This window comes from Pleurodeles waltl, chromosome 10 (genome assembly GCF_031143425.1).
Source record: "Pleurodeles waltl isolate 20211129_DDA chromosome 10, aPleWal1.hap1.20221129, whole genome shotgun sequence".
In the NCBI taxonomy this organism is placed as follows: Eukaryota; Metazoa; Chordata; class Amphibia; order Caudata; family Salamandridae; genus Pleurodeles; species Pleurodeles waltl.
Genome location: NC_090449.1, coordinates 804,627,278 through 804,647,313, shown reverse-complemented (window position 1 = coordinate 804,647,313; position 20,036 = coordinate 804,627,278). Strand labels below are relative to the sequence as shown.

The window sequence follows — 20,036 nt, the reverse complement described above, 5'->3', positions numbered from 1 at the left end:
ACAATGCCTCGGGATCAATATAATGCAATATTGATGTTACAGAGGCTGAGAACAGCCCTGGATTGTTCTTGTAGCCTTTGGGCAAACGACAGAAGGGTTTATTGGGAGCCGAATGAGAATGCACTCAGGTCCTGACTTTCATGTGCTAAATTGTGGCAGAAAAAAAACGTAGGAGATATCCAAGGTTGTTTTATATTTTTTATGCACTATGTTGTTAATCAGTGCTATGCCGGGCTGTGTGAATTTTATGTTGTGTATGTGAGTGTATGAATGTTTAAGTGTCTGTAATCTAAGACTATTCTATATGAATGGTCAGGTTTTCCAACCGGGAATAACGGGTTATTCATTGCAGAGACACAGGGATCAATTATTCCCTGGTATTTGAGCTGAGTGAAGAGCTCCTTCACTGGAGCTTTAGCTTCCTGTTTAACAGAATATTGGGGCTGAGGCTGGGGTGTAGACCTAATCGGTATTGCATGGTAAGGAGAATTTTTATCCCAACCTACATAGTTGTGTATAGTGCAGGTGCCTGCGCTAAAGCCCAGTTGACATTGTAGGCTACTGCCTCTGGAACAGGATCAGAGAAAGAAGGCAAAATGATATCCCCATGTGGGAGTTTACGGACCTGCTCAGGTGGCCAGTCCCTTTCGGCCAATAGGATAGCGCAACTCAGTTCATCCCAGAATATTACACTAATGGTGCGCTCTGTCTCCCTCAATTTGGATATTTAAATCGTAAACCCTGTCGGGTGGGAGAATGTACCCACCCGCAGTCTTTACTGCAATAAGCTTGCTACTTGCTGTCACATCCAGATGATCTTTCAGACTGTGGTGACATGTCGTGACTTCTGCTGTGCTGTCCAGCAATATCACAGCCAACGTCTTGTTCTTCAGCAACTTTCCCAAGTTTACTGACATTTTTAATTGAAAGTGCTGCCACCTTTTTCTTTTTAAACTGTGGCTTTTGTTGTGGGGACTTGTCGTCTTTTTTTCTGAAGACTGCAGTGAGTCTTTCTTCTGTTTCACGTAGTCAGCATGTTGCTCTGACTGGCCTACTCTCTCGCTACGTCTATTCTGTACGTCCTGAAAGGAACACGAGGGATGTGAATCAGTATATCTGTCAGGAACTTTTATATTTTCTCCATTTCTGAGATTCGGAGTCCTCCGGGTGTGGAGCATCTGTTCTCTGACTTCATCTGTCTTTAATTTGTTTTTGTTCATCCCAGCACTTTTTAGAACCTTCCTGTGCTTGTTTGGTACCTTCCTTAGGGTTGGTACTCTGTATTTCAGGCTTTTTCAGCTTTGCTCCCAAACTATCCCGTCCTATACTGGCATAGGTATGGGAAATGGTTTTCGGTAGCTGTTTCACCTGTTCCAAGTGTGAAATCTCTTGGAGCCGCTGGCTTATAGCCAACGCTACCACTTCCCCTTTAATGTTACTAAGTATTGTTGAGGAGACTGCATTGAAGTTATGCATCAATTTCATCCCCAAATCTAGGGCTGGGGCTGCCCCGTGTTAGTTCTGAATATGTTTTTACACTTCCGGTAAATAGGCAAGTGTCAGGATACCATGTGTGGTAGTGTAAATCAGAGTGAAGACTGTACCCCGTGTCGCGCAGTCATCCACTCAGGAAACTATTCTGAAGGGCAAGCACATTGTGAGAATTCTATGTTTTTCCCGTGGTCCCGTATCGGGAAACACAGCTTCCAGCTGATTCGTTTTTTGGGCTATCTCGAATGCGATTTTCTATTTTCTCTTGTTCTGTGTGCACTTTACCCATGATAGAATGTACTGTTTGTGGATTACTACAAGTAGTGGCCAATTGATATCCAGTGGGTGTTGGTGGTGCTAGAAGCACTGGTGCTGTGTTCAGAGTTCGCATTACAAACAGAACAAGTCTATATGATGTTACTAGCTCAATATAAAGATTGCGCAGATCAGCTGCCTGCATGTTTTGTACACCAGGGTGAGTTTTATATGTGGCAAACATAGGCCAAATTGGTCCGTCATTACCTAACGGACCTAATCTCATGGGTTGTATCACGTGTGGTAGGGTGCCATCAAGCCATTTCTGATGTTCTTGATAAGTAATTAGTATTTCAAGATACTGGTATGCTTGGTACTGTTCTGGTACGTTTGCAACTCTGTATGTGTGGAATGTGCATGTTCTAGGGTCTTCCTCAGGAAAGGTGAACCAGGAATAAAATGTTAGTTTGGTAAGCTTCATTAGCTTCTACTATAAATGTGACATCCCCATCCTCATCACTTAGGCCATGTCCAATCAGATGTAGTGTTAATGCATGTCTGACATTCTCTGGAATGTCTATTGAGTTAGCCATATTATGAGGTGGATATAGAGATGGAACACCAAATGGGGAGAAAGTCCTTTTAAGAGTTCGAGCTGGAACAACCTACAGCCTAGTGAGGTGTTCTCTGTTAAGCTGAGGAGGATTATCCCAAAGCCCATGGAGGTCTCCGTATAATGGTACTTAGGCTATCTGTTGTGTGTAAGACAGAGATATTTAGGGCATCCATAAAGTAGTGCCAAAACACCATCATTGGTGGCACAATGTCATAGATGGACTGCTGGTTTAGGGATGACAGCACTTTTGTTTGTAAGCAACTAGGCAATTCCTACAAGTCGCAATTATCAGCCCAACCCTCCCGGCTCACAAGCAGTACATCCCCAAAAAACTCAAACAGTAAGAGGTGATTTGTGGCAGCCTTTACGCATGGACTCAAGTGTGACATCAGGGGAGTCGTGGTTAAACTGAGATTACCCTTTTCTCACATGAGCAAGTATCAGACACACAGACAATAAAAGAGATGCAGTAAAGCTTTCAATAGGTTTTATTAACAAGACTGCAATCTACTGTAAAATGCATGGGGTGCAATGATTAGGATAATGAACAATGCAAGAAACAGAATTGTAAAAACGAGAGTCGAATATAAAGACCCCCCCCCATCTTGCAATAACATGAGATGTGAAATAGGGCCTAAAACCCTAGCATGATGAACCACATGAGCAAGTATCAGACACACAGACAATAAAAGAGATGCAGTAAAGCTTTCAATAGGTTTTATTAACAAGACTGCAATCTACTGTAAAATGCATGGGTGCAATGATTAGGATAAAGAACAATGCAAGAAACAGAATTGTAAAAACGAGATTCGAATATAAAGACCCCCACCATCTTGCAATAACATGAGATGTGAAATAGGGCCTAAAACCCTAGCATGATGAAGAATCTAATCTCTATCCTGAAGAGAGCTAGGTGTGTTAAACCTAATCTGCCAGCACCATGTCCATGAGAAACACCCCCAACCCTTGTTACTTTGGAATAAGGTCTCTAGATCAGGCTGTGTAGGGACACGAAGGCTGGGTCTGCTGGGTCTGCATCAAGGCAAACTGTAGAAAAGATAGCATTGATGGCATCTGCTAGGAATCCCTCTGATAACCTTGTTGACATGAGATGTACTTATACAGATCTTGTAGGACCCCTGACACTGGAATGTTCTCAAACAATAGATAAAAAGGCATGCTTGGGATGGCAATTATATAAACAATTCCCTCTAAAAGTACATTATGTTTCTGTCACACGTAACTGGGAAAGGGACATAATGTGAATACCTATGTCTATCACTTGTCTTTGATGCTGATAGTGATGCCTTCGTAGAGTGGCACTGATAACGTGAAATCAAAACATCTTCCTAACTATAAATATAGCAGCCAACTTGGAAGAAATAGTTAAATAAATGCGCTAAAACAGAGCAGGCTACGAAGGTTAAAAGTCACTAGGTGACGGCGGCACAGTCCTGCAAGCCAGAGGGCTAAGCTAAGCTCCTGATCCCCATTAAAACCTAAAAGGATCCACCACAGGTTCAGCATTGATAAGACATCCGTCCCAGTTTTCACATAATCCAGCTCCACAAGACCATTCATTTGCAAGAACATCATAGGTGTTTTTTCCTACCCTGGTGTGTCATTTGGAACCTGGGAAACCGCCTTTCACTTTTTGCCAAACATTTTTCACTTTTAAATCTTTCACTTTGACTATGCCAAATTGTTCTGCTTTGATTCAAACTAAGAGGGAACAAGGCTACAAAATGCAAAGAATGCAGCACTCTATCTGAGTAATGAACGTATTAAGGCACTTCCCAGGTCTCACACTAGGCATACAAGAATATTAACGTGAGTATTTAACTGGAATGCAGCAAAACATGTGCAGATACAAAAATAATCACAGCAGTTGAATAATAAGCAGAAAAAGTGCAATACATCAACAATGATTATGTATGCAGTGAATATATATATTTATGCATGTGCACAAAGCTAGATAATTAAGAATTAAAAATGTAGCAGCATGGGTATCAAATCCAGCATCATTCTTGTCCTGGCTAACGTCAAGCTGTGAAACCCTGGAGAGCTGAGACAGAAGAAATATTCCCAATGGGACTCTGGCTTTTCAAGCAGTGCGTCCACCCTCAAAAATGAGTTCCTTCCACCTCAGCACCAAGTTTCCCCACCTTATATACCTTACACATCCCAAGGGGAAGGTTTTGGTAACCTTCCCCATTCCTTCGAGTAAGTTGTGAAATTCAAGCGCCAAATCCCAATGTGCATTTCCAAGACAGAGCAGTACCCTTCTCTGCTAGAAACATTCTCATCCTGGCACACTCTTATCACCGTCACATCTCCGAAGATATGTTCCCTTCACTGGTGAGAACAGGCAAACACGTTCAATGTAGAAAACAAGATGTGCATGGAAAAATACCTGTGCCACTGATGTGACAGCATTTGAAGCTAAGCTAAGCACAAAATGGAGTCACTGGTCAAGATGGAATCAGTGGTTAAATGCAGATAGCATTACACCCATGCACAACCTCAGGCCTCCAGATACTCACCATCTGACATCTACATACATAACCACATGGCCATACACTATTAATTGACTCATACTTACCATGAGATACCCAAACACTATTACACACCAGCATACACACCATTAAACATTCTGTCAGCGAGACCGGATCCTCTGGGTTTGCGCCTGTTCCCAATATGTCCACCTCTTGGCAGCTCCAAACTCTACTAGCTATCTTAGCACAGAGTTAAAGAATGGCCAAGTGGGGGTTGTGGTTTAGGTTCGGAACAGCGGGGAAGGAGACCTGTGAAGGCAAGAGTTAAGAAAACATTAGAAAGGTAATTTACATTAATTTTTTGTAAAATTTTTGTTTTAATTATCTATGCTCTAATAACATGAGAGATCAAGAACGTTTTCAATAAAGTGACCTTTTTATAATCATATACTCTGAAATATGTTTCTAGAAACTGAGTCGAGGGCCTACCTCGATCTCCGCCTTACCGCCCTGCTTGAAGATCAGCAAGATAATGAGGACAGAGCCAGGAAATGTCCAAGTAGGCCTCCGGAACAGGAGCCCAGGAAAATGCTTGTGCTCTGCACCTGGACCTCTGAATAGTGAGCAGGTGGAGCTGGGCTGGGACCCTTAAATAGACCCAAGCCCCGTCTACATGCCACACCGAGCCTGTTTTACTTCGTATTACAATTCTCCTTGTACCAGTACTGGAGTTGGTCGAGAGCGAGTTTTCCTGAGAGCTCTTTTCAGGAGAGAAGTATGAAACACTGGATGAATACATAGTGATTTTGGTAACTGTAGTTTGTAAGTTAGTGGATTGATCTGTTGAAGAACTGTGTAAGGACCTATATATTTGGGATTAAACCTATGTATTTTTTTTTTAAATCAATATGGCGTGTGGAAAGCCACACTCTATCTCCTGGCTTATATTGTAGTCCCTCACAATGTTTTTTGTCATAATGTTTTTTATACTTTTGTTTTGCTTTGTTTAGATGTTGCTGGATTTGTTTCTGGGTTTGATGGAGTTGTCATATTGTTTCTGACACTGCTGGTGTAAGTGAACTTTCTTGTGGAATTGTGATTGGCAAAGTATCTGGGTGATAACCAAATAGACCAAAAAAGGGTGTTGCTCCAGTAGAAGTATGATACGAGTTATTGTAGGCCAGTTCAGCTAACCAAATCATTGATACCCAAGAATGGAGGGCTTTTTCAGTGTAAGCACGCAAATATTGTTTCAATGTTTGATTGAGTCTCTCAGTTTGGCCATCCGTTTGAGGATGATGACTGGTAGATAATGTAGATGTAACTTGCAGCATTTTGCACCATGTTTCCAGAAGTTAGAGGCACATTGTGATCCTCGATAGGAGAAAATTACTTTTGGTAATCCATGATAACGGACCACTCGATTTAAAGGTATTGTTGCCAATTCACTGGAGGTAGGCAATTTCCTGCAAGCAATGGAATGTGAGACTATCTACCACTACTAGGATTACTGAGTGATGTTGAACAACTGGCAGTCCTGTAATAAGGTCTATTGATATGCGTTCCCAGGTTCAGAGTGGAGTTGGGAGAGGATTTAACAGTCCTTTTGGTTTTGAATGACTTGTCTTGGTACGAGCACAAACTTCACAGTTAGTTGTCATTTGCTTGACGTCTTTTGTCAAAGTAGGCCACCAAAAATATTGTTGGATTAGTTCAAGTGTCTTAGGAATACCTAGACAACCTGCTGTAGGTATAACATGCAACCAAGAAAACACTAGTTTGCGCAACTTGGTAGTGGGAACAAATAAACATGCATCATGAAAAGGTAGGCCTTGTTTGATTGATCTTTTGGGGTCTGCTTGAGCCCATTTCTGCCATTTTTCAACGGTGAAAGAATTACGAATATTTAAAAAAAATAATCTTCAGTTTTAAAGATACAAAGGATTTTGTCTGGAACAATGATAGCTCGTAGGGGCTGGATTGTGGGTAATATGGTAGAGTCTAGTCTGGACAAGGCATCCGCTTTGCAATTGTCTTTGCCGGGACGAAAGGTTACCACAAAATCAAACTTGCCAAAAAACAGCATCCATCGTAATTGTGGAGGAGTCAAAAGTCTAGCTGAACTCATGAACTGGAGAGTATGATGATCTGTGTATACTGTAATAGTGTACTTGGCACTTAGCAAATAGTGTCTCCACTCTTTAAAGGCAACACAGATTGCTAGAAGTTCTATCTCAGCAATGACATCATTTTGTTCCACTTCGTTCAGTTTTCGAGACATGTAAGCTACAGGGTGTAGCTGGCCGGTATCTTTGTTGTGTTGTGATAACACTGCACCAATTGCCACATCTGAAGCATCTGCTTCTACTATGAATGGACTTTCAGTATCTGGGTGAGTCAAGACTGGGGCAGTGGAGAAGGCTTCTTTCATGGTTGAAAAAGCCTTGGGTGCTTTTGGAGACCATACAAATGGTTCTTTCTTTCGTAGTAACTTGGTGATTGGTGCCACTGTCTGTGAGAAGTGGTCTGTGAACCTGCAATAGAGATTTGCAAAACCAAGGAAGCACTGAATATCTCGAACAGTTTTTGGGATTGGCCATTCAGATACTGCTTGCACTCTTCTTTCTGCCATGACCATGCCATGAGGGGTAAGGATGACCCCTAAAAATTCAACGGTGGTAACATGAAATTCACATTTGCTCAATTTGCAATATAAATGATGTTTTCAAAGGGTTGTGAGAATCTTTTGGACATGTTGTACATGCTCGACTTTGTTATCAGAATAGATTAGAATATCATCAAGATAAACTATTGCAAATAGATCTAGATATTCTCTAAGGACATCATTCAGAAAGAATTGGTACGCTGCTGGAGCATTACAAAGTCCAAAGTGCATGACTGTGTATTCAAATAGACCACATCTGGTTTTAAAGGTGGTTTTCCACTCGTCGCCTTCTCTCATCTTGACTAGGTGTTAAGCTTCTCTTAGGTCTAACTTGGTGTTAATTTTGGCTTTTTTAACTTGATCCAACAGGACAGGGATCAATGGTAATGGGTATTTATTATTTACTGTGATTTTATTTAATCCTCTATAGTCTATTCAAGCCCTAAGATCCCCATTAGCCTTGGGAACAAAAAAAAGAGGAGATGCTGCAGGAGACTTGGAAGGGTGGATAAATCCATTAGCTAGAAATTGATCTAAATAGCTTCTTAAATATTGATTTTCGTGTTCAGGCAGGGCATACACACGACAAATAAGGAGTATAGCACCAGTAATCAGATCAATTTGACTGTCATATGGTCTGTGAGGTGGCAAGGTTCCTGCTTTTCGTCAAAAACATCAAGGAAGGATGAATACTGCAAAGGCAGCGTTACATCTTTTTCAGCGGCTGTGGCTATGTGGGATTTGTGGGAATCTGTGACACTTGATGTCTGGAGACATTTTTCTTTACACGGAAGTGAAGAAAACGTGATTTTCTTTTCTTGCCAATTTATTAAAGGATTATGGTAACTTAACCACGGCATTCCTAGGACAATTCCATACTGAGGAGCATGGATTACATCAAAGATTATTTTTTCTACATGTTTGGTGTCTTGATTTCCCCCTTTACAGATCACAGACAAGGGGAAGGTCTGCAGAGTCACCGGACCTCCAGCTAGGAGTTTTCCATCTACAGCTTGTATTATTTCTGGTGTTTTCTTCTTCTTACATGGGATCCCCGGTGTTTGAAACAATTGTGCATTGATAAAATTACCAGTAGCCCCGGAATCTACTAAGGCTTTCTTTAGATAAGTCTTTTGTTTTACCAGTACTTCTAGATCTAATTTTAAATGTCTTGACTCGAGTTAAACCTTTTTACCATCTTGTGGAGGGTCCACGGTTACACCCATGAGCAACCCTTCCTTACACCTTGGGTGATCTAGTTTTCCTGCTTGGTCTGTGCATTTGCTACAACCTTCTTGGTAGGGGTTTGTTTACTTTTTGGTTTTGCTGGACATTCTTTAGCAAAATGGCCCTTTCGACCACAGTACAGACATTGTCCATTCTTTTTCATAGATCTTTCTCTTCTTTCGTTAAAGGCCACCTGATGGTTCCTATTTCCATTGGTTCATCATTGTTATCTCCATGAACTTGTGATTCTCTATGCTCATGAACACGCCAGGAATTTTTCACAGTCTTTTTGCGTGTTCCCTGTCGTTATGAAAGACGATGGTCTAATCTCAAAACAAGATTGATCAGATCTTGACAACCTGTGGGTTGAGGATCAATCTGTGCAAGAATGTCTTTTAACTCATCTTTGAGTCCTTGATGGAACAGGGCTGATCTCTTTTCCTGAGGCCAGGCTGTTTCTGCTACCAGCCGATTAAAGTTAGCCAAGTAAGAGACAAGATCCTTATTTCCTTTTCACAATTCTAACAATTCTCGGTCTGCAGACAGAGTAACTGTTCTTCCATCAAAAACGCTTTCAAATTCTCAGACAAAGTCTCACCAGTTATAAAGCAAGGGATTATCTCGACGCACAAGAGGGATTGCCCAGGTGGCCACGTCTCCAGTCAAATAGGAAATTAAGAAGGCCACTCTGGATTTGGGATGAGGGAAGGTGTTTGGTCGAAAGGTGAAATGCAATTCTACTTGAGTCAAAAAGGATTGTACCTTCTGAAGATCACCTGAAAACCTTTCTGGGGAGCAGAAGGAATGGGTGTGGGAACTGTGAGTGATATGTTAGTTGGAGGATTCCCTCCTAAACTTTGAGGAGGAGGATTAAGCCAACCCACACCCAGAGGACTTTGCTCTTTCTTTCCCACTCTGTCTTGTAACTGATCCAACCTTTCAGCTAGATTGGCTGCTATGTTTTTAGATTCAACTACATCCAATTGAAGCTGCGTAATTACCTTAAGTAACTCGTCCAACGTGGCCATATTGAAAACCTAGCACAAACCAAGAGAATAAAAATTCGTGGGCTCACTATTCTGTCAGCGAGACTGGATCCTCGGGGTTTGCACCTGTTCCCAATATGTCCACCTTTGGCAGCTCCAAACTCTACTAGCTATCATAGCACATAGTTAAAGAATGGGCAAGTGGGGAATGGGGTTTAGGATGGGAACAGCAGGGAAGGAGACCTGTGAAGGCAAGAGTTAAGAACACAATAGCAAGGTCATTCACATTAATCTTCATGATCTTTGTTATAATTATCTATGCTCTAATAACATGAGAGATCAAGAACTTTTCAATGACGTGACCTTTTTATAATCATATACTCTAAACATTGAACTCTCTCAAGTTAATCCTTAGAATAGCAATTACGTCATAAAGAGTCAATGAGTACATTAGTTCCCAAATAATGAAATGCTATAGGATTCATGAATGATACTATAGAATAGGCAAGCTGACTAAACTTGTTTTGTCTAGAAAGATCACACTCTGGTTGATCTAAGTTTCAAGATTCAATTGCCCAGAAATTATTGTGCATCTTATTGCCAGACTGCACATCAAGACTCAAGTACCTGGAATGATCGCGCGCTCTGCCGATCTGAACTGCAAGGATTAATTGCCAAGAATGAATTGCCACACTGTTGCCGATTCAACCATCAAGATTCAACTGCCTCGAAATGATTGCGCACTCTGCCGATCCGAACTGCAAGGGTTAATTGCCAAGAATGAATCGCGCACACTGTTGCTGATTCAACCATCAAGATTCAAATGCCTCGAAATGATTGCGCACTCTGCCGAGCTGAACTGCAAGGGTTAATTGCCAAGAATGAATCGCACACACTGTTGCTGATTCAACCATCAAGATTCAAATGCCTCGAAATGATTGTGCACTCTGCCGATCCGAACTGCAAGGGTTAACTGCCAAGAATGTATCGCGCACACTGTTGCCGATTCAACCATTAAGATTCAAATGCCTCAAAATGATCGTGCACTCTGCTGATATGAACTGCAAGGGTTAATTGCCAAGAATGAATCGCACACACTGTTGCCGATTCAACCAACTACAAGGTTTAAGTGCCCAGAATAAATCGTGCACATTGTAAATCACAAAAACAAAAACTCAAATGTTTCTAGAAACGGAGTCGAGGGCCTACCTCGATCTCCGCCTTACCGCCCTGCTTGAAGATCAGTAAGATAATGAGGACAGGGCCAGGAAATCTCCAAGTAGGCCACCAGAACAGGAGCCCAGGAAAATGCTGCTGCTCTGCACCGGGACCTCTGAATAGTGAGCAGGTGGAGCTGGGCTAGGTCCCTTAAATAGACCCAAGCCCCACCCACATGCCACACCCAGCCAGGCTGCAGGAAAGGCTTGAAAATGAACAATACATTACAAACAGCATTAATGACATTTCAAGATAAATACCTTCAATGCAAAAAGTTAATATGTATTATCAACATATAATGCATAAATTATTACATTGCATAAGGTTTGTCATTTTGCATGATGTTGCCCGTAGAGCGCGCACTGTCCTGGCGTTGACAAATTCATTCACCTTTGCAATTCCCTGAAATCCACACAGATGAAAACATGCACAGTTTGTGAGACACAGGTACTAGCAGCACTGCACAGAAGGGAATTAGAGCACAGCAGAAGGTGACTAATGTCAGGGCCTAGGTGCAGTGACCAGATTTGGGTATTGAAATAGATGAGCACAGTGGTAGACACCAGTGGCAGGGCACAGATGCTGTGGCTGGAAATAGGGGATAGTAGTTATCAGTGCCCCTCAACAGGGCATGTCCAAACAGAGAGGGATATTCAGTGGCTCTACCAGACAGCACAGCATGACAACCACAGACTGAAATTAGGTGTGTCAGCCTGGGTTCAGTGAAGTGGCAGAAGTAGGCAGCATTAGAGGCAAGGTATTCCCCAGAGTTAAGGTGTGGGGTGTATACCACCTGCCACTAATTATCCAGTTCAATAGTTTTAACCAGTGAGGGTAATGGATTCTGTTAATGTGCTTGTTTATTTCTTTAGTTCATAAAGTGGACCTGACCTTATACCACGTACGGTTTATTTTTCTCTGCAAAAACTGTCTATCCTTTTTTTCTCCTCCTCTTCCCTTCCTTCAAACCCCAATTAGGTGTAAAATTAATCTTCCTATTGGGTTATGTTCTACTTATCTAAACTTAAGCCACGGCCAGAATGACAGAAAATTCCATCGGACAAGCACACACACAACCAACATGAGAGCTGCTCTCTCTATATACACTCTCACTCCTGTTCACCATTGTCACTCAAGACCTCCCTCACTGAAGCTTTTTTCCCCCAAAAGTTCCCATGTCAGGACAGATCCTCCCACTATTAAAGGAACTTCCTATGGATCCTGATGACCTCGCCAAATACCACCCCATCTTTCACCTACAATTCATTGGCAAGATCATTGAAAAAGCATTCTATTTACAACTCCAAGATCACAATAATGATAATCCTCTCATTCATGACTACCAGTCTGGCTTCAGAACATGCAGCTACATAGAGACCACTTCTGTATACTTTGTAGATAATGTCCTCCTGACCACAGATGAAGATAACTACGGCTTCCTGGTATTGCTGGACCTCACAGCTGCTTTTGAGGCATTCAACCATCTCACCCTCATACACACGTGCAGCCTCGAATGGGATTCACCCGCAAGGTCCTTCACTGAATCCCCTTGTAACTTTCCAGTTGCTACCCGCACCTCCAGGTCCCAAAAGATCTCAGTCACTTTTGGAGTACCCCAGGGTTCCTCACTGTGCCCTGTGATCCTCAACTTCTACATGGAGCAGCTGGTACTGTGCTCACAGATAACAGCATCAGGATTCCTTAATGTGCTGATGATACCTAATTCTACATGAAAGCCTCATCTGCTTCAGCCATGCAATGCCTGAAGCACTGCCTGCACATTATGCAGTTCTGAACGTGCAGCATGTAACCAAGATAGAATTCCTGCTGTTTGAAAGCGCAAATATAAACACTGGATCAATGACATGAACCTTGATGGCTTCAAGCCCCTGCCAGTTGACTTGGATCTGAGATTCCACGCTGGCCTCTCCCTAAGGGCATCTTACATGTAACAGCATGTCTCATCCAGTGCCTAAGAAATATGAACATATCACCCCCGATGAAACTCGTTTGCTCTGCTCGTTGGCCTACATCATCTTCCATACTAACTGCATCATTTACAAAGCTATCATGACCAGCACCTCTGCTTATCTTGCAGAGCTCACCATCCCTGGTTGCTCTCAGCACACTCACAGCCAGGACATCTTTAAACCACAGACTAAGTGTAAAAAAATGAAATAACAAGGTAGCAGGCCTTTTTCATCTCAGCTCCTAGGATCTTGAACACTCCTGTATACATCAGGACCACTCTGCTGCAATTTAGAATAGAGTTCAAGACATCCCTTTTTAAAGAGCATTACATAATAATTCATTGATCACCCACAAACCAGTTGCCTCTCCTATCACTAATTGACTTTATGCTTGTCTTTGACCTTGTGTGGAGCTGCGCTGCTTTTTGGCTATGTTCATGCTATAGAAAAAACATATACATACACATACTTGCAGAGCTCTAAAAACACCCAACCTCATCAGACACCATCAGATGTCTACATGCACACCATCCAACAACCAAGAAACGGGTTGCAGGTGTGAGTAATACCATTTCTCCTTAGCCAATAGTAAGGGTCAAGACAGCTGGTACTACACATGTTACCTATTTACAATTGCAAACAAGCCAGCTGTCAGCTACCCCATGCCTCTTTTTTGCCACCTTTTTCACAGTGATAAACTGCATGCTGGAGCAGGCTGAAGCAAACAGGACAATTCCACAACTGACAAAAGTTCCAGTATACTTTTCATAATGAGAATGGGCCACCTGAGGACGTTCTGGACTATTATTAAAACTGTATGTTTAGAAAAAAAAATATGGAATTCCCTGAAAGGTCAAGGTTGAGAGAGGTGCAATAGTTATGTTGCAAAATTTATATAGGAAATTTCCATGTTGACATTCTGCCTTGACCTGAGCTTTCACCTCACCATACAAACTTTCCAACATCAAGCATGTCATAAGACTTACAAGAATTCTTGCATGATTCACAGTTTCCAACATCAATCGTTGTTTTCCTCACACAGACAACTTACATAATGTACACTCCAAGCAGGTGTCTAGGATTTGTCCTCCTGACTTACCTGGACTGGTTCTCTGACTAGTTTAGGCCTTCGCGCACCTACTTCCTGTGCCTCAAGGCACCCACTACAGCTGCCTCATGTTCTTCTCACCTCTTCTGTTGATCTGCTTCTTTCAGCCTTCTGTGCCTTTCTCCTTTTGCTCACTCTTCTTTCACTTTCTGCTTATTCCTCTATCATTTTTGCACTCTTTTTCTTTCACTGTTTGATCTTTACTCTTCTTGCTTTTTGCTCTTTTTAAACCCACTCTTTGCACTTTTCGACCCTCACTGTTTGCGCTTTCGCCTTTTCACACTTTTGTCTTTCTGCTTCTTGCCTTTTTGCTCTTTTTTTACCTTTAATGATCAGCTCTTTTTGCCTCTGATGCTTGCTCATCTTTGTTATATTCTGCTTTTGTCTCCTTTTACTTTTTGCTTGTTCACTGTTTGTTCTTTGCTTTTCTGCTTTCTGTGCCTTTCTCAGACTTTTTGCCATCTTTTTGGTGCCTCTTCCCATGCTTCTTTTTACTTCTCTCACCTTCTCTGCAACCTCTTTCCTCCTTAATCCTTACCTGTCTTGCACCTCCTGCCCCTTCCAACGCTCCTGCTAAGCCCCACTCTCAGTCACCAGTGCTTCTCCCCTGGCATGACCTACTTAAGGGCACGCTCTGCTGGAGTACCAAAGAGAAGCTTATCTGCACCTGGACTATGCCCAGCTTTATGAACGCTGGTCCAAATGCCTACCAGTGGTACTCAAGGAGCACTCAACTGAACACCTTTCCCACAGTAGCTCCCACACAGAGGGAGCTTTCACTTGCACCTACTGTTGGCTGCAAGTAAAAGAACACACCCACCATGCCAGAACCACCCCCTCACACACATGCACACACACACACACACAACTCATACACAACACAACCCCCTCCACTATTAGTAACCACTTACCCCATGACAAACTATCATGCATGCTCCTTAACTCCGGTTCACACAGCAAACACACCATGGAAATCTGGGGCATCCTGGACAATGGCACACCAAACAGCCTCTTCATTATGGAAATATGGCTGACCACAGAGGCAGCACCTGACATTGCCAAAGCCGTCCCAGCAGGATACACGACTCCTCAACGGGATCACCAACACAAACAAGGAGGAAGAATTGCAATAAATCATCATCTGCACCGAAGTCACTGGAACATAATCCCCCTACAAAGAGCCACTACACTTCAAACTGCAAATCTCAACATCCTTCACCCTGAATGGAACCCTGAACCAAGAGCTAGTTTCACCAAAAACATTGAAGAATTTGTTACTGCTCTCACTATAGATTCAAAAGCATACATGCTACTAGAAGACCCCAGCTTCATTGTACTCCACAAACATTAGAAACCTTGAACTAACTCAGACTCTTTCAAACACATCTTTGACCCCATTTCACCACCTTTAACCAAATCACCACAACATCTCTTCTCACCTGGATTGACTATGCATTGTCCACTTACCAACGTCACTCACCAAATGAAACTAACCACAACCAGCCTGGCCAAACACAGCTGGAGCAGCATTGAGGAATCAAATTTGTCTCACACCCTGCTCATGAGCCAGCTAGACCCACTGGTAACCTAAAGTGCAACATCAAAAAACTCGGTAAATGGATCACAGAATGTGCTGACTCCCTGACACTCATCAAACACAAAAACCAAAAGAGAACATGGAAGCCGGCAACCTGGTACACCAATTAACTCCAGCCAACCAAACAATACTGCAATCAACTGGAGCGAAGATGTATAGCTAATCACAAAGAAACAGGCAAGGATACCTTCAAAGATGCACTGAGGTGCTACCACTAGAAGATCAGAGAACCCAAAAGTAGGTTTTCTCAGAGCACATGAAAGCAGCTCGAATAGCCACAAACAGATCTTTGCAATCATCAAGGATTTCACCACACCAGCATCTACCACAAACATTATCCCTTTGCGAGATGTATGCAACAGCCTATCAGAGATCTTCAGCAACAAAATCAATATCATCTATAACAATTTTGACCCTCAACTGGGCCCCACTAACCTTGCCATTAGCCTACCAACTGAAAACCCTGGTATCACCCTGATGGAAAGGAAAAACGTCACAATAGAAGAGGCAACCAACATTATGAGAAGCATGCACTCTGAGGCCCCAACAGCCCCCTCCCCCACCACATCTATAAAAAGGGAGCCTCCTTAATCAGAAAAGTACTCACCTTCATCATGGACATCTCCGTCATCATTGCAACATTCCCGGAGACCTGGGAAAATGCAGCAGTGAACATACTACTAAAGAAATTTTCAGCAGAGCCACCAAGCTAGCAAATTACCACCCAGTCTCCCTTCTTTCCTACACAACCAAGTTAATGGAGAAAACCATGAACAAGTAACTCACCACCTTGACATACACCAATTCCTACACACTATGGAATCAGGCTTCAGACCCAACCACAGCACCGACATTGCGACAACAAACAACATCAGGATGATTCTCAACTGAGGAGAAAGAGTGGCCCTCTTTTTGCTTGATCTCTCAACAACTTTTGACACAGTCTCTAAAGCCACCCTGTTCAGAAGACTGCATGAAGTGGGCATCCAATGATCTGCCTTCAATTGGCTCTGCTCCTTCCTTACAGGAAGAACACAAACACCACACTATCCTACACATTGAAAGCCAAGAGCCTCATCTGTGGAATCCCTCAAGGATCATCTCTCAGCCCAACCATATTTAACATCATGACCCCACTGGCAGACCTCATCAAACCGCACAGCATCAACTTTCTTTCCTACGTAGATGACACTCAACTAACGTCTTCCTGACGGGCAAGACTCCGAACAGAAATTAACTTCATAACCTGTATGACTCTCCACCTCGATGAGGTCCAACTGCATAAACTCAACACAAACAAGACTGAAGTAGTGATCTTTGAAAGGAAGACCTTTGCATGGGAATCAACCAGCTGACTTTGGACCCACACCAACCTCCACCACCTATGCTAGAAACCTAGAAATCATTTTTGATGACAAGCTCAACATGTCAACCTAGGTAAATGCAGTGACCTCCCCCGCTTCCACACTCTGAAGCTGGTATGAAAAATCTTCAAGTGGCTAACAGGGAACACCAGGAAAACCATCACACAGGCCCTGATAAACAGTAGACTTGCTTACAGCAATACACGCTATGTGGAAATCCCCAAACAGCTCCTGAACAGGCACCAAAATACTGCAGCAAGGCACATCCTCAACCTACTTTACCACACCCATATCTCTCCACACCTTAGAGAACTGGCTCCCCATACACAAACGCCCTCCATTCAAACTACTTACACACACACAAAGCGCTACACAGCATAGGGCTCACCTTCCTTAATAGCAGCACACACTTCCATAACCCCTCAAGACATTTCCCATCAGCCAGACTCTCATTAGGACATGTAACCCACATCAATTAAAACAGAACTGTAGGGATTTCCTTCTCTCACATCTCCTCAAAGCCTGGAACGACTACCCACAGCACATCCAAGCCTCCTCATCGCTACTTGAGTTGCGCAAAAAGCTGAAGACCTGGATGTTCGAGTAACTTCACCTTGGGAGGCCGGTCTATTTGTATAGTGCACTAATCACCAGTTAGGGTGACTAGTGCAATATACAAATTGACTTGACATGATGTGAACAACGCAATACATTGTTCAAAGTTCTGTGCTAAATCAGCAAATATGGATCAATTTTCCACCTATGATTTTACCTTATGATCATAACAGCAAACAATCAATGCAGAGACTTAAATTAGTTGCAGACGTCTTCATAAAATACAAAAATCTTGGTTGAAAAATGATGCAGTTAGCATCACATATGTATTGCTCAAACTACCTAATACCACAGTCATACACAATCATACATATTTAGCCTTAGAAAGTCTCTTCTTCTCATCACTTTTTCCACCTTCCACAAGTGATGGTGCTCTATCTAATAAGTGTCATAAACCATTTACAGAGGGGGTTTCCTGAAACCTTAATGCAAATCTTTCCACCTTTTAACGTCACTGAAGAATTCCTTCAACATTAACAAAACTATGTATTTTGTTTCCATAATAAATGATAAACAATGTCTATCTGATAGATTTCTAGCTGCAGATTGCACACCTTAGAATTATCTCCAGGTGTCAGATTAATGATAATTCTAAGATAAGGAATCTGCGGCTAGATATAGGCGCTGATTACGAGTTTGGCAGACAGAAACATCCGTCTGCCAAACTCCTGACAAGGAAGTCGCCGCAGTGCTGGCGAACTCCCCGTCGGGCCCGTTACAACATTCCCACTGAGCTAACTGGCGGAAACCAAGGCTTCCACAGGTCAGCCCAGTGGGAAAGGTGCAGAAGCATTGCTGCTGGCTCATAATAGAGCTGGTGGCAATGCTGCAGCAGGCAGGGGGCACCAGCACCCTTGAAATGCAAAGCAGACAGTGCGCATTTCAAGGGTGCTGGGCAGGGGGACCGCTGTGCTGCCCAGGCCAGGGACATGGGCAGTGCAGCAGCACCTGTTCTTCGCCAGCCTTTTCATGGCAGTGGAACTTCCATGAATAGGCTGGCAGAGATCAAGGTTGCAATCAGCAGGGCGGGTGCTGGGTTTAGCACCGCCCTGGCTAAGTACAATCAGCACTGCCATCAGCCTGTCAGGATACAGGATCCTCGTGGGGATGGCAGTAGGTTGGAGTGTCTGCCCACCAATTTCTTAATGTGGAGGTCGGAACGCCACTGCCACAGAGGTCCGACTGCCACCGCGGGTCTGGTGGTGCCAGGACCTTCAAACTTGTAATGAAGCCCATAGTCTACCATATTGTCATCAAAGGTAAGTAACTTGTTGATAAAAAATTATTTCAAATCTCATTAGTCTTGTGTGGAAGTAACCCTCATACAGAATAATGTTCCATTGCTTGCTGTTGTGCCATGATAGTGAAGTGTTAAGCTAAATTGTTTGCCCCCAATTATCAAACTGGAATGTGAAAGGAATCAATAAAGATGTTTTACAGAGTTTATGCTGAAAAGATTTCACAAATCTTGAATAAAAGAGTAATACAGTATGTATTCAAATCTATTCCAATGTTATTAAGGTATCACATTTTTAGTTAGAACGTATAATAGATATTTCTCATCTTTTTGCCTTTAAGGTTCAGCTGCAAACAATTCAACAAAGCAAATATGTACAATATTTCATTGAAGAAGTCTCAGCTTGGCAAAGAAGGCTAAGTGTAGCAGATGCTGTAATTTTCATTTGGATAGAAGTACAGCGCACTTGGTCACATCTAGAAAGCATCTTTATTGGATCCGATGACATTAGAGGCCAGCTCACTGATGACTCTAAAAGATTTGATGAAATTAATGCGGACTTTATGGTAGGCAAAACAACATTTGATGTTCATTTTGGATGGGAAGGCTAAATCAATCTGAAGGCACCAGTTCAGTTTGAATTTTCTATTTCGCAGAGGGACCAAGAGTAATGTACATGCTGTTGATACCGGTTTAGAATAAAATGTTATTTTAAAACTGTTACTTGCACAAAAAATGGATTCTAAGCTGGAAGCAATTGGGTTATTGACGTGAAGGCGATGAAAATCCTTCTCAAGTAACAGTCCAAGCCCTGTCCTTAGAGCTCAATCAGAAGAACCACAGGTATACAGTTTTAAAGATTTAAGTAAAATAGTGCTAAAAAGCAGAAAGCATAACTGTGGGTATGTGGCTGCACTGGACAGGTACAAAGTCATGTTTTCAGGTTGACCAATATGGACTGAGGGCCAGATAGAGAGACCAGATTATTCCCACTGAAAAAGTTATGTTCTTAAAGTCTGGTGTGCAAAGTTCAAATTTTCAGGATTTCACAGGAGGAGCTCTACTGATGCCAACCAATGAACCACGACCTGGAAAGACAGCTCTTGGAAAGCAGGAACTCACTCCAGCTGAGGCCAGCAGGGCCTAAGTAGGTCTATTTGCAGTGCCATATTCTGCAGATTGGCTGGGCAGT

At 42.6% G+C, this 20,036-nt stretch overlaps 1 protein-coding gene across 1 annotated transcript in view; it reads left to right on the top strand.

Annotated features, from left to right (window-relative positions):
* DNAH11 (dynein axonemal heavy chain 11) overlaps window positions 1-20,036 on the top strand; it is a 2,866,633-nt gene that overhangs the window by 941,607 nt on the left and 1,904,990 nt on the right. Inside the window, exon 26 of the mRNA XM_069211469.1 lies at window positions 19,186-19,410. Within this exon, the coding sequence (XP_069067570.1) occupies window positions 19,186-19,410 (225 nt within the window). The remainder of the gene's footprint in view (window positions 1-19,185; window positions 19,411-20,036) is intronic.